Source organism: Aquila chrysaetos, chromosome 18 (genome assembly GCF_900496995.4).
Source record: "Aquila chrysaetos chrysaetos chromosome 18, bAquChr1.4, whole genome shotgun sequence".
NCBI classification, from domain to species: Eukaryota; Metazoa; Chordata; class Aves; order Accipitriformes; family Accipitridae; genus Aquila; species Aquila chrysaetos.
The window spans coordinates 21,434,715-21,457,416 of record NC_044021.1 but is presented as its reverse complement, the minus strand read 5'-3'; the positions used below and the strand labels follow the sequence as shown (position 1 = coordinate 21,457,416).

General features: G+C 43.1%; 2 protein-coding genes and 1 long non-coding RNA gene across 8 annotated transcripts in view; 1 reads left to right on the top strand and 2 right to left on the bottom strand.

The window, feature by feature from the left end:
* The window catches only part of KDM1B (lysine demethylase 1B), a 29,221-nt gene extending 18,656 nt beyond the window's left edge, over positions 1-10,565 (bottom strand). The window contains exons 1-9 of one of the 3 annotated variants that reach the window (XM_041118305.1): positions 10,544-10,565; positions 9,966-10,032; positions 7,250-7,352; positions 6,284-6,408; positions 4,353-4,442; positions 3,445-3,556; positions 2,594-2,710; positions 1,567-1,605; positions 249-453 (exon numbers count right to left, since the gene is read on the bottom strand). In XM_041118305.1, coding sequence (XP_040974239.1) covers positions 249-453; positions 1,567-1,605; positions 2,594-2,710; positions 3,445-3,556; positions 4,353-4,442; positions 6,284-6,408; positions 7,250-7,339 — 778 coding nt within the window. In that variant the 5' untranslated portion in view covers positions 7,340-7,352; positions 9,966-10,032; positions 10,544-10,565. Of the gene's footprint in view, positions 1-248; positions 454-1,566; positions 1,606-2,593; positions 2,711-3,444; positions 3,557-4,352; positions 4,443-6,283; positions 6,409-7,249; positions 7,353-9,965; positions 10,033-10,219; positions 10,296-10,543 lie in introns of those variants that run through there. The other 2 variants (XM_030041806.1, XM_030041804.2) reach the window with 2 other exon arrangements.
* On the top strand, positions 8,915-21,297 carry TPMT (thiopurine S-methyltransferase). 4 transcript variants are annotated; one of them, XM_041118308.1, is made up of 9 exons: positions 8,915-9,024; positions 10,868-11,023; positions 11,827-11,919; positions 12,932-13,064; positions 13,547-13,599; positions 18,368-18,442; positions 19,192-19,277; positions 20,306-20,350; positions 21,152-21,297. In XM_041118308.1, exons 2-9 carry the CDS (start codon positions 10,890-10,892, stop codon positions 21,265-21,267), a joined length of 735 nt encoding a protein of 244 aa, XP_040974242.1. In that variant the 5' UTR covers positions 8,915-9,024; positions 10,868-10,889; the 3' UTR covers positions 21,268-21,297. The 4 variants fall into 4 exon arrangements, with proteins under 4 accessions (XP_040974242.1, XP_029897676.1, XP_040974244.1 ...); XM_030041816.1 differs by lacking the exon at positions 8,915-9,024 and adding an exon at positions 10,275-10,394; XM_041118309.1 differs by lacking the exon at positions 8,915-9,024 and adding an exon at positions 10,438-10,711.
* Positions 19,301-22,645, bottom strand: LOC115352969. Its single transcript, XR_005930815.1, has 2 exons — positions 21,431-22,645; positions 19,301-20,329 (listed from the first exon to the last, which is right to left on the bottom strand). It is a non-coding gene; the product is annotated as an uncharacterized LOC115352969 (long non-coding RNA).
* Between the last annotated feature and the right edge of the window lie 57 nt (positions 22,646-22,702).

Sequence of the window (22,702 nt, the reverse complement as noted above, 5' to 3'; positions counted from 1 at the left end):
GTGGTAAACAAAAAGCCTATGCAGTCTGTGCTTACTCCCTAAAAAATGCCATACAAAATATATTACCTTTATCTTACAAACGAGTAAATTGCATCAAAGAAGTACAGAGGCAGTCACACAGAGAATGTGTATTAGTGCTGAGAACAGAACCGGTATTTCTGAATCAGGAGCATTATGTGCCTTATGAACTCATAAGACAAAATTTATCACACCTATTTAAGCAACAGAGCCCTGCAGATGGCCCTTACCAGTCAAATTAGGCACGCTCTTTAAGTGCTCTAACTTCACAAGGTTGGATTCACCAGGTAACCGATTAGTGCTGGTACAGGATGGACTCATGCCCACGCAGTCTGGATAATATGCAGCTAGAAAGGGAGCTGCCACACTGTCTTTCAGCAAAGGAGGGAGTATGAGCATGGAGTACCACCAATGGTCTGAAACTTCAGCCACTCTCTGGCCAAGCGGAGAAGTGAAGGAAAGAGGGGAGAAGAGAACACGTCAGTACTTTGAAAACGTTGGAAAATGAACCAATTCCCCCCCCCCCCTCCAAAACTGAGACCAAAAAGCACTAGAAGTACCAATCTCAGAATTGCAAGTCATAAAGACATTTTCTCTCCCTCTTTCCCCTACCTCAGCCTGACACAGAAAACCTGTAGCATTCATCTCTTCCTCAGAAATGGAGCTGAAACTTCACAAACTCCACACCCATGTGGAAAGCAAACAGATGAAATGTGCCATAACAACACATCTATGCCTTATCAGGCCCTTTATAAAACATTTACAGTCATATATGCATCCAGAAACCTGAACCTAGAAAAGTCTACACTAAATGATTGATTTAATTTAGATTCTGCTGTCCCCATCAAAGACCTTCTAAGACCCTCAAACACTGGTGATTCGGCCTTATTTTACAAATCAAACATGCATTAAGGAAACAAAACCACAAAGCTTCTACAAGAGTCAACAATAAGCTTGAACATGTTTCCTGGGACAGAGGTACCTCAGGTACACTTGTCAACATTGGCTTATTGAACATCAGATCATACTAAATCTGAAATGCAGGGTTACATGATCATAAACCCATTGAAACAGCAACATACATCAAGTCTAGTTCTGTATTATGAGGGAGAGGAGAGAGAAAACATGTTTTGATGTTCTCTTGCAGTCTTCAGAAAGAGGAGACTAGCTTGACTAAAGATAGAAACCACCTGAAAGACAGGGAGATTTTAGGATGGGGAATTCTATTTGAAAGCTAGCAACTGAATGCTGTTTTGCCTGATCAAAAATGAGAATTAGGAGTAAACCTTGAATCACAGGCCACAACTCAAGGACACCATGAACCACCTGAAAGCTAATTGGTATGGTAAGGCAAAAGAGGGAAAAGAGGAAAAAGATGAAAAAGTAGAAGGCCTTAGGCTCTGTTGCAAATAGCGTCTGAGTTTCCTGAGCAAAATGCATAAATACCGCCATAATTGGCCAAAGGACCAAGAAAAGAAAAGAAATATGCTGTGCTTTAAGACTGCTTTCATATTCAAGGACAAATGAGGCGGAACAGCCACTACTCACCAAGTCCTCAGGCATGGAACACTGGTCTGAGCCCTCAGTCTGAAAGAAAAGTGAATGGTATCAGAGCTATTCTTAAGCTGTACAACAAAAATTGAATATAATACGAAGTAATTTGTCTATGGCATAGCTCTTTAAACTTAAAAAACAAGCCAAAAATGTGTTAGCGTTAGCCTTCTGTAGCAGAGACGATTATGTTAGTAAAAATAAATAGCAGAGAAATGCATAGTTAAAAACCACAACACACCATAAAGTAAAAACACCCCAGAAAATGTTTCTCATTTGTTAAGTTAGTTTCTGCTGATCAGATATTAAAATATACATTCCATTCCAAGAAGTGGAGTGGAATACTGAAACAAACAAATTAAGAAAAAAACAATGGAATTTTACAGAAAAATTCTGGAAATATCCCACATTTTCCAGAAAGACTCTTCCAGTCCACTATAAAAGAAAGTTTCTCATGTATTTTAAGAGTATCTTCATCACAAAGTTTCAAGACTAAATGCTGACCCTTCTGATTTTCATATGGTCAGTATTTTCATGTTATGTTTTTAACTATATAGATTCTATGGCAGTATAAGGACTCTTCCAAATTTCAGGAGTTATCTTCATGCCAAAGCTGAAAGTTTTGCTGTAAAGCCCCATGACGGACTTGCTAGAAATTAATAAAAGCTCATTGAGCTTTTCAGATGCTTTCCTCAATAACGAAGTATGGCCGAACAAAACCAAAATAAACATTTTGGTGTATGTCTATTTTGTACATGCTGATAACCTTTCCATAGCTTCAGAATGAAGGATTTCACAATTGGCTGGGCAAAGACATTCCAGATACTTCTGTACTGATGTTTCCAGTCGGGAAACAAGAAGTCCAAACAGCATGTAGGCCTGTCACTGTGCAGCTCTCCAGGCCATCAGACAATCATTTTGACATTAGAAACATTAAGCAGCAAACAAGAAGAAATTAATGTCTGCAAACAAGAAATACCAAGTTGTTGTTAGTTTCAATACGAGCAAAACTCTTCTGTGTTACCTTGGTGGAATTGTTCAGTTTCATACCACATCTGTAAGTTTTAGCTATTTGTGGTGTCAGCTGGATTTCCTTTGTCAGCTGACGCCACTTACCACAGTCTGGCTTTGTGCACTGCACCTACAAGTCAAAAAACAAACATGTTTTTACTTGTTGCTGTCTGATTACAGATAAGATTAATGAAGCATAACAAACCAATTACAAAGCAGGGAGATGTGAGGAACTTGTCAAATATAATGGTTGAATTCATTCTCATGTAATCCTCAGACATTTGGTATACAGAAACCCTGTGCCCATCTCCTGTAAGACTGACTTTCTCCACAGAACCTAACTTCAAAATCAATTCAACACCCCGTTACTATGGTCTTAGTGGGTTTTGCAAGCATTACTGCAAAAACATATTGTTCACCACTTCAAAACCAACAACAAAACAAAACCACCACCACTAACAGTAAACTTCCTTCCATTCCAGTCTCTCTTCTTTTGCTCTCTTTACCAGGGAAATACAAAATCTGTTTTGGAAGTCTTTCATACTCATACTTGCCTTTTCCCGGCCTTTCCCTTGCATGCTGCCTTTTCCCTGCCAAGTCTTATTCTACCTGAACATCACACATCTTAGCTGCTACTTCACTGAAAAGCAACAGAAGGTTGTTCTTTGTGGGGCGTGGAGAAGGCCTCCAACAATGGAGAAGCTGATCAGAATTATTATCTTGAGCTTTTCCACAGTCCTCTAATACTAGAGCCCCCCCCAAAAAAACTCAGCTGACCTGCTTCTTAAACATATAATACCAGAAACTCACATCAAAACATCACATTGAAATATACCCTATTAAATAAATCACTCTCCATCTTACCCAGTAAGGAAGCTGTTGATCAGCCATGAAGGCTTTTGGACTGGGCTCACTTTTACCATTACTTGTCCAAATCCTTTTCCAGGCAGTATATTTCTCATAACCATCTTTATGGCTAAGAAGAGAGAGAAAAGAAAACAGCAAGCAGTCAGAAAATTGAATATCTAGTTCATTTCAAGCAACAGCAGTTATTCTAAAATTAAACATTTTATACAAGGACAGAGAAATAAGGCTGTAGAGAGTCCTGTATTTTTCCTATTAAAAAAGGAGAAAGTCATGGTTATTACAATAACAATAAATTGCACCCTGACCGCTATGTCCTCTTGATCATGAGCACACTTCCCAGTGGCTAAGGCCTGGACTGAGTCACAGGTATTGCTGAGCACATAAGCACCCAGAAGTCTTAGTAGAGCTGGCTGGATTCAGCTCTCACTGAAACGGGAGGGAGCTTGGAGCTGAAAGCACTCTGTGAGCCTGACCAGAGTCTTCAGAGTCACTGAACCACAAGAGTTAAATCTGCTCACCGATTCAATGTTACAGAGAGGCAAGGTCTCCTGAACTCACATTGTAAAGTGAATTTGCTTTATAGAGGAAAATGGATTTACTTAAAACTGTTCTCATCATTTAAAATTCTCTGTTGTTTTAAAAAAGACAAAAGCTTCAGAATAACTGTACGCACAAACCAGCCTGCCTGAAGTAAACAGTTTTGTTCACACTGCTATGTTTAGGCTGATGATTAGTCCATACAACACCTGCAGTTTTGGCACCAATATCTAAGCCTCGCTTTGAACAAAGCAAGCACAGAGGACAAGTCTTTGTGTTATGTTTATGTGCATGATGTTTCAACAGTTGTAACGTCTGCCAAATTTTAATAACAACCGAAAAAGCACAACCTTCACTGGCAAATCTACCTTCGGTAATAGTGGTCAAAACATTCATTGCAGAAGTGTTCCCCACAGGAAAGATGATACCATCTAGACGTATACCCATTTTTAGCACATCTGTAATGCAGGAAACATAGAAATAGTTTTAAGATACATTTAGAAAAAATCTTTCTATTGACAGTAGCACATTCTAGAACGTGAACAAAATATTCAGGACAAGCCAGGGCTTTATGTCACATTCACGAAGGCTGACTTGCACAAGGCGCTACAGTCATACAAATAACAATAAGATCATTTCAATTGTCTCAAACATTTCCAGTTTCCAAACTAAGCAACACCAGATGCAAAGGAGGCAAAATGCACACAATGTGCAGTTTTATAGTTGGTCTGGCTTCCAGCAACCTCCCACTAACAATGGTCAACTGAGCCTGTCTTTAGTACCCTTCAAGCGGACGTTTCCTGAACATGAAATAGATTTGCTCTTACAATATGTGCTGTGACCCACTAACCGTTCTGCAAATGTATAAGAAGACAAAGTCCCTCTCCATAGGAACTTACAGTTCCTTTTACTTTGTTCCATTTTGTTCTGATATTAGTGCAAGGGTGGGAGGGATCATTTAAATCAGTATTTTTCTTGTATGTGTGATCATTTCATTCATAAATCATTACAACATCTCATCCCCAGAACAACTGACAAAACTATAAAGGCAAATCTGAACACAAAACAGATGTTGCCTGTTTTTTTCACATGACCGAGCTGGCTGCGATTTTAACCCAACGAGAGAAAACCTTGAGGAAGCAGTTACACGTTCTGGATATTTATTCTTTAGTACTCTCAGAAAGAATTATAGCAAAGATTATATTCATCAAAGCAACTGCTCTTCACGTAGAAAACTCTCATTAAACTCAATGAAATGGTTCAAGATAAATGCACGAGGTAAAAAGCACGAGAGAAAAGCAGTGACCTAAGCTACTAACTGAAATAGCTAGCCATGAAATGATCTCATCTCAAACAAATAATGTTGAAAGTATGTACTTGGGGGGGGGGGGGGGGGTGGAAATCAAAATACTAAAATAACAATTCGAAAAGATGACTAAGCAGTATCTATTGTTTCCTAAATAAAAAACATAGTATCACCAATGCTGATCTCTCAGGTGCTCATTTCCCCTACAAGTCTCTTACGCAACTGCCAAAACACCTGGTTTTCCTATGGCAACATCCAGAACACATTGACCTCCTGCCACCAAAGAACAATCCACACAGGTAACTAAATGAAGCACTGAATTATTTTATATCATTGGAAAAAAAATAAAACAAGGGAGGTTCGTCTCAGTTAACCAGGGAGGTAGGAATGCTATATAATTACAGTCTGCCTGCTGCATAATGAGGTCTAATGTGTTGCTTATTATAGATACACCTGGCCAGTATCATGCATTCGGTACCACCAGGGTCAGAATGCAAAAGGCCTTGTGCAAGTACACAGAAAGCTGAGAACAAAGAGTTCAAATAAGTACAACTGTCTCCCAAGACCTAAAATTTCAAGGTCAGAATCTCACCTCGGACTGCAAAGCGTTCCAACAAAACAGTGATAAAGACTTTCTGCAGTAAATGACGGTTTCATTTTCTACCTTGAAAGCAAGTTTAGCTTCCTCAGATTACGCTAATATGCTCTCAGTTTCACAGAAGCAAGGCGTGTTCCAGAAGACACCATTAATAACATAAATAAGCGTATTCTAAAGATATTCTATACCTGAATTAGCAACTTGCACAGTAGAAAGGTATTCACAACAGGAATAACTTGTGACACTTTCCTGGCATCTTAAGACTCGTATTAGTACCTTTCGATTCTCCCTCTACATTTAGAAACGAAGGGATTTTTCAGAATATAGTTAGGATCCTAAACTTCAGCTGCAAGTTTAGAGAAGTCCATGGAAAATGCAAATAAAAAGAAACAAACCTTTCAGCTGCACTGGCAAAGCAAACCGGACATGTTGCAGTGCATCCAGCTTTTTCACATTTTCTATATTTCTTCTCTGATGCTTCATCATCATCATCTGCTGCTTCAGCTGCTTTCTTCTTCACCTAATAAAGAATAGCTGAAATCTGACCAGAAATGACACAAATGCATCTTCTACAAAATGGCATTCAAACAGTTTTGCAGCTTGTGGGTAGCATCAAATGGTTAAAATGGTACTAATGAAGATTTTTGTACCCATTGTGAAATAGCTGCAGCATGAAACAGCTGTCAAAGTAGGTCAGTTTTTCTAAAAAAAAAAAAAAAAAACAAAAAAAAATCCAAAACCAACAGTAAGGCTGGAAATATCATTTAAAGCTAAAAATGTCTTGCCTTAGTCTAACTGATGCCATTGAAGAAACTATAAGCAAAGCTTCCAGTTTAAATCATATTTTAAGCTCCATCACATGCTAATGAGTCAAGCTTCATGCATTCATTCTATTTCTCCTTCAGAAAAAGAAATTCTCTTCTTCACATACTTACTGATACTAGTTAGTGGCAACCTTATCTGCATCTCAAAATATTAGGATAGGCTTGGGGCTTTTTTTGGACTCCAGATACAAATCTGTATACCAAATGTCTCTTCTGGGCCTCAAAGGTACTGTGTATTATGTTGTTTTAGGCCTCTGTCTGGATGGGCAGACAGCTTTGGCTGTACAGAAATCTGTGATTGTACTTTTAACACATCAAGTATTTACAGGTTATATCGAGCATTTATCTTTTCTGAACATTGTTCACAAATGAGACACTTTGCCTACTTATCACGGAATTAACTAAATCTCCCTCTCTCTGGCTAAATACTCTTAAGTCCTAACCTACCAACAATGAAGCCCACTTTCTTTATAAATCTCAACAGAAAATAAAAAACACCAGAGTACAAACCCAGTGGTTTTAAATTATTATAAATACCTGTCTTCCAGAACTCCTCAGAGGAAGGTTGTCTGGAGACTGGTCTGAAGAACATGCCTTTTTTTTCGTTCGTACCCTTCCAGTTGACATTGTATTATTGGATCTGCAAAAAAAGGTAGGCAGTAGTTAAGAAAAAAAATTAAATTGCTTGACTTTGTAGAGCTGTCTAATCACCTGGGCAGTACAGCCACTCATAATACTACTTTTGTCAGAGTTACCTAGGTAAGAATCTGTTTAGCTTGACTATCAATTCAGGAGGAAATGAGAGAATGAGGCATTACGGGAAAGGAACAATACTACTATTTTAAACTAAGTTCGGAGTTAAGATTAGATCCTTGAGTACATCTTGACAGGCTGTTCCAGATCAGCATACCCTGGATTTCAATAATCTGATTTGCATTACGTGAAGACCTGGACTGGAATTTGGCTTGGCAAAGCGAACAGATATCAGCTCATAATGCAACCATTGAAATACCACTCTGAGTAACGCTCGTCCTGCTAACTACTGATTATTGGTAGTAAGAGATTTGCACTATAAAGCACCTTTCCAAGCAGCGTACTGAAGAGATGTTTAATACCAGGTGAACAACCCGTTCCAAGACTTGCACACCCTGCTATGAAAGTACATCAGAATTTAAAGTCTAAACTGCAGTTGCATTGCAATTATAGGTGATCAGAATATTACAAACTTTGTTGTTAAGCATACTACAGGAGAAAAGAAAAGGTTTACGCCATGAGAGAGCTCTATAGCTGTCCTTGACTACATCGGTGGGAACATGGAAAAGACCACAGTTTATCACGTAAGCTGGAAAGCATGGAGTGTGAGAAAGTATGCCACAGAAATATGAAAGCATATTTAAAATGGTATTATCAAAGGCATTCTTTTCACAGGGAGTAAAACACAAATAAAGAGAGCCTAGAGGAAGAATTAAATCTAAACGTGCTCCACCACACACAGAAAGGAAGTGGAAATAAAACCCTTATACAACAGCACTGCATCATGAATGTTATCCTGTTGTAGTAGGGATCAGTTTGTAATTTTTTGTTTTTAAATATTTGAGACTTCTCAATTATCTCTGTTCCAGGCTGCATCTTCCTTGTTCAAGCTGACAGTGATGGACATGGTAGCAGTAGCTTCGTTCAGGAATTCTGCTAAAAGTAAAGGCAACAGGAAGAGAGAATGGACATTTTTACAGAGTTTCAAACGAAGCTGATGCAAATCAAGTAAACTGGTGCTTTATTCTCCTCTAAAGATAGAAGAAATTGATTTGGGAGGGGAAGGGAAGTCACATGATATCCACGTAAGTGAAAAACTAGTTCAGACAACCCAATACAAAAAATAACTTTCTTTTTTGTATGCGCCCCCCCAATTATAACTAATTAGAGGGAGGAAAAAAATAATTAAGTCAGTCTTTATTACCTAAAAAACGAAAGCATGACTCCACCATAACTTACCACTGCATGGGGGTGGATAAGGTTGCAGAGTAGAGAAAGGAAAACCAACCAGTTTCGTTTACATGAGATTTCCCTAACTACTGTGTAACCCCCCAGGAAATGGTGGCTTTTTTCCCCAGGAGCTTTCCTTCTGGATCAGCGACACAACAGTATCTCTTTCTATCACCTTAACTTCTGACGCCAGATAATCATTGTGGTGTTGCCCTTACAGGCGGAGGCTACGGACTACCTTGGTGGTGAGCAAGGCACCGGGCGACTCATTTTGGTGACTGCCAGGTGATCACAGTCTGCTGCTGCTGCAAGGCCCTTTATCCGTGAAGGTAAAAGGACACGCATCTGTTCCATTGCGTGTACGGGGTTAGAAAATAAAAGGCGGCAGTTATCATTCACTGAGAAGGTTGGTAAAAATATTTAAGATTCAGAGAGGCCTCCTGTTTCGAAAGGCAGAGGCCAGGCATACAGAATCATAAACATTTTTGCTGTAAGCACTACGGGAGGGGGAGGAGGGAGGTGGGGAGAAAGAGAAAGAAAAATAGATCGGCTTATGCACGTAACTGTAAGCAAGGCCATTGCTTTCAGTTGTATGCCACTTTGTCCCCACTTCCCCTCCCCAAACAAGCAACACCCTCCCAAAACCCCACAAATTTTTAAAGAACAAGCAAACATCACTTACTTTACTAAGCTTTATATGACTCTGCATCCTATAAACATTATCTTACTGGCTGAGAAAACAAACCCTTTAAAAGGGGGGAGAAACAGACGCCTAATACGCTGTCACATTCTATAACATTTCATCCGTCTGTAACGCGTGGCCTACACGGGAAAGCTTTGTGGGGTTTACCTGTGCAGTTGACAGCAAGTTTGTCTTGGGGGGGAAGAGAATAAAAAAAAAAAAAAAAGAAACCACACGCACACACCGACACAGAGAAAGAAGGAAACGAGCGCAGCCTGACAAACAAGGGGAGGTGGGACCACGAAGTGCTCCCAGCTTTAAAACTCGCCCCCCCCCCCCCCCCCCTCCCCAGCCCGGCGCCCAGCCGGCCCAGGCTGACAGCCGCCCGCCCCCACCGCGGCCCCGGGGCCGGCGCTCGGCAGCGCCGCGGCCGTGACAGCTGGCGGCCGGCAGTGGGGTCCCCGGAGCAGGGGAGGGGGGGGGTTCCCCGGGGGAAGGCTGTGTCGTGTGTGTCTCGTCCCCCCCCCACCCCGGAGGGGATGTCACCGGAGGGAGGTTTCCCCCGGGGCGGAGGCGCCTGGCACTCACCTCGGGGCCGGGTCACTCGGGGGCCGGAGACCACATTCACGCGTGTCCGCGCCGCCTCCTGCTAGAGCTGCAGCGGGGGGGGGGGGGGAGAAAAGGGAGGAGAAGGGAGGGGGGGGGGAAGGAAGGGAGAAGCGGGGAGGTGAGGACGGGGGCAGCGCTCGCACCTGCCCCGCCGCCCGGGGAGGGGGGGAGCAGGCGGCCCCCCCTCCCCCCTCCGCGGCGGGCGCTGCAGCTGAGGGAAGGGGGTCACTCACCGCCGCCGCCATCCCCACCGCCATCCTCCTCCTCCCCGGTGCCGTGCACCCTCAGCCCGCCTCCTCCTGCCGCCGCTTCCGCTCTCCGCGGTGCGTAGCGAGGGGGAGGGCGGGGAGGAGCCGCCCCGGCCCCGCAGCCCCCGCCGGACCCGCCGCCGCCGCCGCCGCCGCGCAGGTACCCGCCGCCAGCCCGGCGGGGGAGAGGTGCCGAGCACCGCCGGCTCCTTACGGGTCCTCTTCGCAACCAGCCGCTTCTCGCCCCCGCCCCACCCCGGTTTGCCCACGGGATTCGCGTGGGAGAGAGGGACAAGTGTCGGCGTCTACCTGCTCGGTTCCCGGCCCCGGGACCGGGCCCGCCGTTCTTCCCCCCCCGCCCCGGGGGTGGCTTCCAGCTGTGTGCGGAACGGCAGCTCACCGCCGCTTCCCTAACGCCGGACGGGGCGCGTTTGAGCAGGCTTCCCTCCGGGGGGAGAAGCCTAGCCGACAGCGAGGGTAGGCTCGGTCGCGTTCAGTACAGCTGCGCCTCGACAGCCGCCAAATTACAACCTCTTAAACCGTGCTGAATTTTTATGCCGTTCTAGGAAGCAAGAGCCGGTTCCAAACTACTCATCGGGTGGGGGGCATTTTTTCTCTCTTTTTTTTTCACAGCTCCTAGCACTCCCTGGGGACGATGGAGCGCTCGGCAGATGGGGTGCTGGAAGGCTCTGGTATTGGGTCACAGAAAGACAGAGTGGTGACCGAGGAGGAATGGCTGCAAAAATGGGAAACGGGTAACATCGGGTTTCACAAGGAACAAGGGCATCCGTACGTGACTTCGCTCTCCTGCCTTAGCTGCTTAAAGAAACGCCGTGAGATGAATGACTTGACTTATTAAAAAAAACTCCTGATAGAAAATGGAGCATTTACAAAAGGAAAATTATTTTACACAGGCACAGCTTGAAACTAAAATATGTATTTTTGTGACCTACATTTGTCAAAGAAAGGCAGAGAAAAGAAAGCATTGAAATGAACTTAGAACTTTTACTGTTGAATCGGGTTTTAAACTGTCAAGCCTGGATAGCGTGGCTAAAAATCTTAAATTTTCTGATGCAGAAGCTCTGCCCTGCTGCTCGTAAATTATGAAACTGAGGCCTGAAAAAATAATGCCAGTGGCATCAGAGCAATTATTGTGCACTGGAAAACAGGGACCTAAGAGAGCAAACCTGATTATAGAGTCTTTCAACCAAGGAAACTTCCATTTAAGATGAGTGGAAGTGATTTGATTGGTACAGAAGTTTAATAATCGTTCTGTTTAAGCTGTCTGTTGTGGCCCTCTTAGAGGTGGGTTGGTTGGGGTGTTTACTTGAAAAGACAAAGAGAAAACAGAACAAACAGAAATGTGTTCGTTTCTAACAGAAATCAAATTTACTTTCTTGCTAAGTAAATGGAAGGTGAATGTTTTTATTTTATGTTTTTATTTCTAATGCTGCGAAGCAGGTTGAACTAAGAACCTATGTTCCATCATGGAGTTTGTGTGCTACCTGGCATAGTGTGTAGCACTTGGCTTTTAATGTGCCGGCACAAGTACTTGCAGTGTTAAGTAAAACATGTCTGTTCTTCATCTGCAGGCTCTTCCAGAAGTATCTGGATGTTCTTTTAAATGGCAGGAGTGGACTGAGGCTATTTTTCCCACTTTGTGGTAAAGCAGTAGAGATGAAATGGTAAAGTAGAGATTCTAAGAGCAAAAATCTTATTTGATGTGGGGAGGGAGGGAGGGAGAGGGGGAATTCCCAACCTTACATGGGCCAATGGAAACATGCCGCATCTCCGCTGGTAGGAAAGCAGCGTCACTGGAGGCTGAAGGGAGGAGGAAGTTTGGTGTCGCTTGCTGGCATTTTGTATAGTAGCATAAATGGGATGGATAAGGACGAACCTGAAAGTCCTCCTGACTGTCCCAAGTTCAGCTTAGGGAATGCTGAATTTGTGGTGGCAATGCCAGCTTAAATTGCCCACAATGAGGTTGGTTGTGCCAGAGCACATTTTCAAGGGATTGTGTGGCATGTCACACTGGGAACTTAAATGATTTGGGCTAAATATAACTTCCTCTTTTTTACATTTGTTATTTTACTTTTACTTTTTTGGGTGGGTTGTATTTATAATTAGGGGCTGTACAAGCCAGTGTTTTTTCTTGGAGGCAGGGGACACCACCCAAAAAACCCTGACTGAACTGCATCCTCCAGGAACCGAGTTAGTCCCAGTTACCAGGTTTTATCATGGTAACTACTTACTGCGCTGAGCTGCAGCAGTGAAGAGGTTACCGCACCCTGCTGCCTGCTAACTGCGGAGCCACAGGGGCAGCTTGGTGGACAGCATGCCTCAGATGCTGCAGTCCAGTGCAGAACATATTTCTGTAAACCGAAATGGACAGTTACTCGGTGTAATCACCTTTGTTTTCATCAGGTTCCTAGAAATAAATGAATAATCCATTGAATCCAAATAAAGCCTGTAAGTCCTTGTCAACTGTATGCTGAGTGGTGCTAATTTAAGCTCAGATCACGGAGGGGAGGTGTTCAATAAAATGTGGATGCTCCAGAAAGTCAGGATTAGATATACCAGTGTGTCATAAAACCAGGGTTTCCCTAATGAATAAATGCTGCATGGGAGATACACATTCGGTAATGGCCCAACCTGTGGGCCTCGCGTGAACTTGGGACCTCTCTCTGCTGTGCGCAGGCTGGCGGATATGGGACACAGCGTGGTTGGTGTGGAAGTCAGTGAGCAAGCGCTGAAGGAATTTTTTGCAGAACACAATCTGCCTTATTGCGAGGAACCAGTCCCGGAGATTTCAGGAGCAAAAAAGTTGCAGGTATGTTTACTGCGTTGTCAAATGATCTGGTGTGGTTAATCATGCAATGCAGGTATAACTGAGCAAACGAGTCATTCGGCTTTTATGCTTCTGTCTCACTGGTAATGGTTCACCTCTCCTGAAGAGGTCTGAAAGGAAGCTCTGAGTTGTAATTTTGGACTGAGAAATTCTTCTTTTCAGCTTATTACTTTGGCCTTCTTTCCTTATGATATTGAAGCACCTGAATGTAAAGTCAATGTATTTTAAAAACGAACAGTTGCATGCCTTGATAGATCAGAACCTCTCTGGAGGGGATCAGGAGAGGTACCTCAGTAAATTAAAACTAAAAATGTATCTCACAGTTTTTCCCCGTTACACCTAAGTGTATATTTAAAAATAGTATATGTCTATATTTTAGGGTATAAAGTATAAATATACGCTTACAAGAGCATATTTAAAGATAGTTTGCTGATGAGTGTTGTTTCCTTTGCTTTTTACTGTAGAGTGCCTCTGGGAACATTTCTCTGTACTGCTGCAGTATTTATGATTTGTCCAGGTAGGAACACACAGTGTGTTTTACAATTCGCTATAATCAAACATGTATTAATTCTGTCATAATACTGTCATACTATTTTATTTGAATCAGCCATAAAGATTTGGAACGGGTTCTCCCAAGAAAACTCTTATTAACTTGTATGAGGAATGTGAATAACCAATCTCCAACAAAAACTGTGTTGTTGACCATTAGATAAAGACGCCAGCTAAGTATCTTTAAATTGGCTTCTTGTTCTAAGCCATCCTGTGAAAGTTATAGAAAAACAGGTTTGCTTTTACGGTAAAAACAAATTAACATTATTGATGGCTTCTACGAAGCCAAACCCTAGCATAATCCCTTACTCAGAGTAGCTCAGTAAAAGTAAAGAGAATATACCCAGAGGTGTCGTCTTAGTCAGCTTTTCATTTAACTAAGTACTAAATATTTTTTTTTCCCCAAACTATCGATTAACATATGCGTAGGTAAGCTGTACCCATTGATTATATGTGTCCCACGCTTTACTTAACATACTTTTCTCGATGGACTTAAAGTACATCACATCACTCCAGTGTATGGGACCACATAATATATTGTCAAACACTGACTCTGCAAGTGTCTTGACAAGCATGGCTCGACTTACTAATGTCTTGTGAGGATTTTTAGTGCTAAAATGTACTTAGTTAAAAGAGACAACAGAAAATGCAAAACACTTCAATACAGTCTGCTCTATTGACTCCTGAAAAATGTTTCAACCCAGTGTGCTCTGTGGCCTCAAGCGTTGCTTCTCATATTTTGTGGTGGCTTTGCACCTGACCTTCTGCTCAAGTATCAGCTGGTGGGGAAATTTTGAAAATTACCAAGTTGTTCAGAGACTACAGGAGGACTTAGCACTCTCTCCAGCCTCTAGCATAGAAGACTCTGCCTTGGACAGTAATGCATCTGGTATATTTATTTGTCCTCAGAAGTTTCCTAGTGGTGTTGGCAACAGGCATATTTAAATCTGTCCTAAAATGTCCTCACGCCTACACTGGTGCCGAGGTAGCTGGAGCAGGAAAGTGGTGGTGTTTCTGGTTTTGTAATGTGTCTTGTAGGAAGCTGAAGGTGCCCAGAGTCCTGCACTATAGTTCCTGCCTGTTGCAGTTCTTACTCAGACATGATTTTCCCTAGATTATAAGGTTTTGGTGAAGCTTTGTGTGTGTGTTTGCTTTTCTTAGAAACAACTGTCAGGAACAAAAAATTGTTCCAAGGCTGTTCAGTAAGAAGAAGGAGGGCAAGTCTTAATCTTTACTTGGATGGGCTTTTCAGAGCTACTACATATACAGGTGCAATAGCTAGTTTAGGACACCAGAATGAGGTATTTACTATACGATCCTTTTTTTTTTTTTTCTTCATCTGCATAAACTGGAAAAAAAAGAATATTCATTACTAGAGTCTAAAGTCTTTTAGACAATAGACCGTTGTGAAGACTTCTGCTGGTGCAGCTGACTCCGGTTAGTCTGAATAGTGTATATATAACTAGTCCTGCAGCGTGAGTGCCTTGGAACAGATGGGCTGTATATGAACGTGACTTTGTAGATACTGCCTGGTTTCTTCCCCGCCTTGCCCCTGCAGTGTAGCTACTTGCTGTGTAGATCCCTATAAATCCTTCTTGCTGTGAGCTGACAAGTTGCCCAGGGATTGCTTAAGCTTCTTGTCAGCAATTTTTTAAAAATTCTGCTCTAAGTTGTGTAGCAAGTAGCATGGTGAAACCTGTAACTTCTGTCATAACATGGTGGAACAATACTATGAAATAAACCCAAAATAGGTAATTAATGACATTTTCAGTGCATATTACTGGGTCCAGTACCTAGTTTGTCATCCACAAAATAAATTGGCAGATACATGTTCTGGATGCATGGTTCTGTACTGGGTGCAGTAATCGTGAAAGTGTGAACTCCATTCCCTACAGCAGTCAGCAGATACCTGTGACTAGAAAAATGCACACACTCTTCTAGTTTCTATGTACAGACAATTTGATTAATTACCCAGTAATTATGGAAATTAAACTTATTTCTCTCTTGCTGAGGCTGGCCTGCTAACAAATCCTTTTGATCTCCATTAGCCTAGCAGTCATTAGAGGAGAACTCAAATGTACTCCTGACCTTTGTCAGAATGAGACATTTCAAAGACTCTTGCTAGTTAAAGAGTAACAGGAATTACTGCTCTTTGTGGGAACTCTGGGACATATGTAAAACAGTTACGTTACACAACCATTGTACCTCCTAATACAGTTATGGCTGCAAGACTTTAAAAAAAAAAAAAAACTACAGTTGCATTAACTGAAACTACTAAACATGTGCAGAGATAGAAATTCAAAACTTTACTGCTTAAATCCAGTGGGATTTCTGCAGATACGTGAATTTCTGCTTGACACGTCAATTTTTATTAGTTGTAGTAGTACTTAGACTGTGATCTCTCATGCTACATGCCATATAAACACATAGCAGGAGATAATGTAGGGCTAAAAGATTGGGTAGTGATACAGTGAAAGGTACACCAACAGGAGCACTTCCTAACAACTTAGCTTCATCCTGACTCCACATCAGGATGAAAGACAGCTGTGTACCTTTTTTGACATTTTCCTCATGGCTTGGTTCTCCTCAGAAGGAAATTGGATGTGCAGACAGGCAGGGAGCACCCAGACACTCAGCAGGTCCTGAGGTCTGCGCAGCCAGGAGACTAGGACTGGGGGAACGCCACAGCATGAGGCTGCCTGCAGCCTGCGATGTCTGTAGGCCCTGATGAAATTGGTGGGCAGTAAAATACATGAAATGCCTGTATGGAGCCACCGCCACCATTCCAGTTAGACCAGATTAAAATTGGGAGGAAAAAACAAGTGCAGAAAACTTGAGGAGCTTGCCTAAGGTCACACAGCAGACTCAGCTACGCAGAGAGGAGAACAGCCTCCAAGCCTCAGAAGATCAAGTTTGTCACCTGCCCTGCTAGACTTTGCTTTGTCCCCCTTGTGCCCATTGCACGTTTAACTGTCTCTTTAAAAATCTCCTTTCATTTAAGAGCCTGGTTATTTAAATTAGATGCTTGGTCTTGGCAAACTTTAAAAGAAGTCAGGACTTAGAAGTGTTATCATGTCTCATCACAGTAGAGTGGGAAATACAGGATGAGTTTCTAGGTTAGATGCCAGAGACTTAGCCATGCCGTTACAATGAAATGAACAGTGAGCAGGCAGAAGAAATTGTTGTGGTTTAACCTCAGGTGGCAACTAAGCACCACACAGCTGCTTGTCCACTTCCCCCCCCCCCCCCCCCCCCCCCGATGGGATGGTGGGGACAATCAGAAGGGTAAAAGTGAGAAAGAAACTTGTGGGTTGAGATAAAAACAGCTTAATAATTAAAAAGAAATTTTTAAAAAATTGTAAGGAAAAATAAAACAACAACCAAAGAGAGAGGAAAATAAAACCCAAGAAAGACAAGTGATGAAAATGAAATCAATTGCTCACCACCAGCCAACTGATGCCCAGCGAGTCCCCAGGTAGCACCCCCCCCCCCCCAACCTCCAACCCAATTTTATTGCTGAGCATGATGTCATGTGGTCTGGAATATCCCTTTGGTCAGTTGGGGTCAGCTGTCCCAGCTGTGTCCCCTCCCAACTTCTTGTGCCCCCCCCAGCCTACTCACTGGTTGCAGGGCGTGAGAAGCAGAAAAGGCCTTGACACCGTGTAAGCACTGCTCAGCAGTAACGAAAACATCAGTGTGTTATCAACACTATTTTCAGCACAAATCCAAAACATAGCCCCATACTAGCTACTGTGAAGAAATACAACTCTACCCCAGCCAAAACCAGTACAGAAGTGAAGAAAGAGATGATGCAATTGGACTCTGACACCCTCCCAGTAGGCAGAAAGGTATTGCACAATTCCATACCATATTTTTCTTGCTACGTGAACTTATTTCAGACTTTCTTTAAAATTATGCAATTTATGTTACTACTACCTTATTCTCTAAACTCCTGTTTTAATAATTACCAGAAACAAGGCTCTTCCTTCCCCCTCAAATATCCTCATCTCTAGTATCACCCTGACTGCTCTTACCACAAAGGCACTTCCCCATAGTCTTGGCCATTTGCAGGTTTTGGGAGGTCACTGAAGCCATCTGCCAGCATATCCAGGAGCAAAAATAATGTCTGTGGCAGTGTTAGACTGAGGCAAGCGGCAGTGTAACTTAGCTTTTCTTACATTGAACAAATTGCAAGCTGAAGCTAACTGTCCTGGGCATGTAGCTGGGAATTGAGGTGTCTGAAAATTACTGGGTGTACCGAGTTCAATGATAGTAAAGCAACAAGGCACCTTCCTTAACCCACATTTGAAATCATGTGTGGGTTTTAGAAGGTGGCCAAGAACTGTCGACGTGCTGAGTGCATGTTAGTGCTGCTTCAAGGGTCACTGCTCCATATGATTGCCGAAAACCCAGACTTGCAGCCCTTGTTTTAATGCAGCCCAAATGTGTTTAAGCTGCTTTCCTTCCTGCCCGCCTTGTCTCAGCATCCCCTAATGATGGGGAAATGCTGAGCAGTTCCAGCACCTCTTTGCTATCACAGCAGACCCATGGACCGGGGAGGTTTCTTGGATTCCAGGTGATATTGTTTTGGATCATGAAAATGCTGGAATGTAACAAAAAGGTAGTGGGGAATCTGCAGAGCTAGCTGTAGAATCCTTGTGACTTCACAGAAGTATCTGAACAAAGATGAAGGTGCCTTTTTAGTATTTTTAAGCCTTTTGTTCATCTCCCTTTAGCTCAATAGTTGGCAAGTTTGATGGGGTTTGGGACAGAGGAGCTCTAGTAGCTGTGAATCCATGCGACAGACAACGGTTAGTAAATCTGTTTTGTTATTGTCTTTTCTCTCGTGTATGCAGTGACACGTTTTTCCTCCTGCCACTTGTCGATGAGTCCTCTTTCATTTAAAAGACTAACCTACACAAGTTCTTCTCTACCACAAGCATCAGCTGCAGTTGCAGAGTGCTGTACTCTACATTTGTGAGCTTCCTTCAGGAAGCCGCCCTGCCTCTTGGTGGGAAAATATGTGGTTTGTTCCAACCCAGCAGAAGCAGAGCTGCAAGTCTCATCTGAATTTTATTATTCCCTTTTCACCCCATCTGCTTCTCCTCTCTGTTCTTTTTTCCCTCACTTCCCTTTACTCCAATTTTTCGTTCTTGCCTGTAGCTAACCCAAATGTAGTTTGACCCTACCCCCAGGATTTTTTAATTAGATACATAATCTTGAATTCACAATAATTTTAAAAGACCAGTACTGTATTGTGTGCTGTATTCTAGACTGTGGCAGATGAATACTATGTTTTGTCTGTTAGTGTTGAGATGAATACGCAAAAAAAATAAATGCTTGTTTATGAGGAGTAAACAGTAACCTTTGAGGTGTTTCACATGTAGCATGAATTTCATTCTCATGAAATTCAGCCTAAGCTTTGCTTAGTTTCTGCGCAGTTCAGTTCAAGTTGTCTCTGCATAGAAATACATGTTACCTCTTTTGTTGAGTATTTTGAATGCTATGCTCAAATGTTTGTACAGTTCCAAAATAATAAAGTATAACTTTCTCCTTTTAGCTATGTCAGTCTGATGATCACCCTAATGGAGAAAAATTCTTCTTATCTCCTCGTTACGGTTTCATATGATCCAAACAAACACAAAGGTGAGAACTTTGCACTGTTCATGTTTTGATTTTGTGTGCTTTAATACAAATCGTATACAGATGTGGTAGATACATTAGTATCTTCCCCAGGTTTTTTATCAGCATAGCTTTGTCAGCTGGTCACACCAATACAACTGTGCGTTAAAAATTTTAGATGTTGACCAAGGTTGAGGCTAAATTTGCTTTCTCTCTAGCATTCAGACATGCTAAGGGTAAGTGGAGGACAGACATGGTATATTAACAATGAAATGAAACTGGAAGTGTGGCTGTGACAATGAAGCTGGAAGAGCGAATGCTTAGAGTAACATCCTGTCTGGCCTAGGGAGCTTGAAGCACTCCCAAAAACATTGGCTTCACTTCGTTTACCCAGTACTTGCAACCCAACGTGTTGCCCATCTTGTGCCTCTCTCCCAGCCACTACCATGGTCTGACTATGCTTGGAAGAGGTGAAATTCTGTAAAATCATAAAGTGTTTTTTACTTCTATGACTTTTGTTACATACCAAAGTCTGAGGTATTTTACAAGATTTTTTTTGTTGTTGTTAATCATTAACTCTCCAAAGAAGGAGATTTCTTGCTGCTTTTGGGCTCTTCAGCATAATTATCCTTGAAAAAAATAGGTCTTGTTACACTAAGCAACAATAGTTTAATTCTTTGTTCTCCCTCTCACATTATTCGGCTTTTAGCTTTAACTCTGCCATTGTAGTATGAAGAGATTGTAGGCCAGATTCACACAGCGCACTGAGAGCGGTTGCATCCACAGCATGTTTGTGACTTCTGACAACGTGGCTACCCTGGCTGCAGCCTGGAGATGATGCGGCAGCAACACCTGAAGCTGTCTGGTGGCCCACCAAGGTGCCACCAGTTCTTGGACGTGGTGTTTTCTGGTTCCTGCAGATGGTGCTACACACTGGAGCCCGATTGCGGGCCTGGTGCTGAGAGTGATGGGGCTGGCTCTCCTGCTGCAGTGTAAATGTTTGTCTCCTTCCCGTGTCTTCTCTCTGATTAGCTTCACCCATTTTCTTTCAGGCCCACCGTTTTATGTTCCTGAATCTGAAATTAAAAGCTTGTTTGGTAAGTAATATTTCAGCTAACCCTTTCGATTTTTTTCCAAAACACATAAACATGTTTGTATGCTTCTGCCTCGCCCTGTGACAAGTGATCGAGAGTCATTTGCTTCTTATCTAAGGGGTGGAGTCATGGAAAAGTAACAGGGAAAATAAATACCATTTAGCCAGAGGGATTTTGCTGTCAAGGAAAATTCTCAGCTCTTCAAAAGATAGGAAGAAAACCCAAGAGGCAGATACTGTCTCTTTCCTCCCCTTGGCATCTTTTCATTCTCCAGGATTCATACTGCACTCAGTGATCTTGTAGCTGCAGTCTTAGTCCCATTTGACCATTCTGTCTTTCTCTGCACCTCGTCACCAGCTACCCTGGTTTTAATACAAGGCCTTTGCATACCAGTTCTACAGTTTCTTCTGTACTTCTGTAGCCAAAGAAGAAAAGTAACATGCCACGCAAAGAAAATGCTAAACGTACAACTGAAATCCATCAAAATAATGAAACTCGGAATTATGGCAGGAACTTGATTTTAAAAGTTCCTCCCGATATGCTTTGATATTGCACTTCTTTTAAATTTACAACTTTCTGAGATCCCTGCAATGTCTGTGTGCAGTGAGTCACTGGCATGGACAGTTGCATCCCAATGCAAAAAAGACAGGTAAGTTTTCCCCAATGGATTTGTGTCACTGCATTAGGGACTGTGAGGAAACCTGTGGGTAAGATTTTTTTCTTTTTTTTTTTTTCCTTTCTTGACAGTTTGCATTTTTCAGTGACTGATCATTCAGTAATTTGTTACTCTTTCTTCCTTTTCAGGCAACCACTGTGAGATTAAGTGTCTTCAAAAAGTTGATGACTTCTCAGACAGACACAGACAATGGGGACTAGATTATTTTCTGGAGGTGCTATACGTACTAAAGTTTGTAGCTTGATTCGAATTAATTAAAATAACTTACCTCCCATCTTGCTTTTATTTTTATCTCACCTTTTAAAATGGGACATGTTTTTATCTCACCTTTTAAAATGGGACACTCTTAAAGCAGGCTTCAGCGTACAGAAAAATGCCTGTGGAACATTTTTGTCCATTTTGCTTACCAAGTCAGCTCTCCTTCATAACTGCCTTCGCTATCTTCAGATGCGCATACCTGCTCTTAAACTCCACGCACAAGCAAGCGTTTTTAAAGTGTGTCTTTTTCTTCCATATCAATTCAAATCATCAGAGCTGGGAAGAAGAAACGTTCCTGTTTCTTTTTGGCCGTTGCCATTAGATGCTGTCTGCCTGGTGCTTCGCAGGTCAGCCTTGTCGGCTGGCAGCCCTGGGAGCAATGGCAGCTGCTGTTCAAATGCTGTTTCCTGCGACGCTGGCCTTGCGCCAAGCCGGGCAGCTGGGCGAGAGAGGTGGGAAGCTGGCACAAGTTGCTTCTCTCCGTCCTCCTTAGTCATGATTACAAGTCAAGTGACGAGCTGGCAGCGAGCGGGCAAGAAGAACGCTCGGCAGCGCCCACCAAGGGGGAACTGCCATCGAAAGAGAAGAGGGAAGCGAACCGGATGACAATAAAGGAGAGAGTATGGGGAGAAAAGGTCCCTGCGGTTGCTTGCGAGCGTGTTGCTCCCTCCCTCAAGGGCGCAGCTACGAGCAGGCAAACCGGCGCAGGGCTTGCAGGGGGAGAGGGTTCAAAGAAAGCCTGCGGAGCTGCTGCGTGTTCATCCCAACACAAACCTTCCTTTGCGGGTCTTCTGCCATTCGCTTACGGATACTACTGCAGTTTTTAACGGTTACAAGATTTGGGGCTCTCAAAACCCTTTCTTGCCCAGGCCTCCTTCCCCCCGGCAGCTTGTTTTAAAAAACGCTGGAAAGGTACGATCGCCATGTAGCGTATTACAATTCACCGAGACCAGAAGGCGAGTAAAAGCCATGGGGCTTTTTAGAGTGTTGCAGTCCTAGAGCGGCAAGAGGGTCTGGTGATTTTAGCCCAGCGAGCTACGCTACAGCCCGCTGCAACTCTCGATCCTGCTTGTAGCTGCCGGGTTGACGGAAGAAAGGCCGTAGCCCGTGGGCCGGCGCAAGCTGGGAGCAGCTCTTTTCGTATATTTTAACTTCTGGCCTGTGCTGCAGCTACCGGGCGAAAGCACCTCCTTCCCTCTCCGTCCAAGAAATTTTCTCGGTGACTTTTCGCAGGTACGCGACGACCCGGCGAGGGCGATGCCGGAGGAGCCGTTTTAGGGCCGCGCGGTGTCTCCGAGGATACCCGGTGAGCGCACCTTGCAGAACGGGCCCCTGGCCGCGCGATGGTAGCTCGGGTGGGTGGATGTTTTAGGAGAGGTCCGGTGGGTGTTTTAACCGGGAGGGCGAACCGGGGGCGGAGC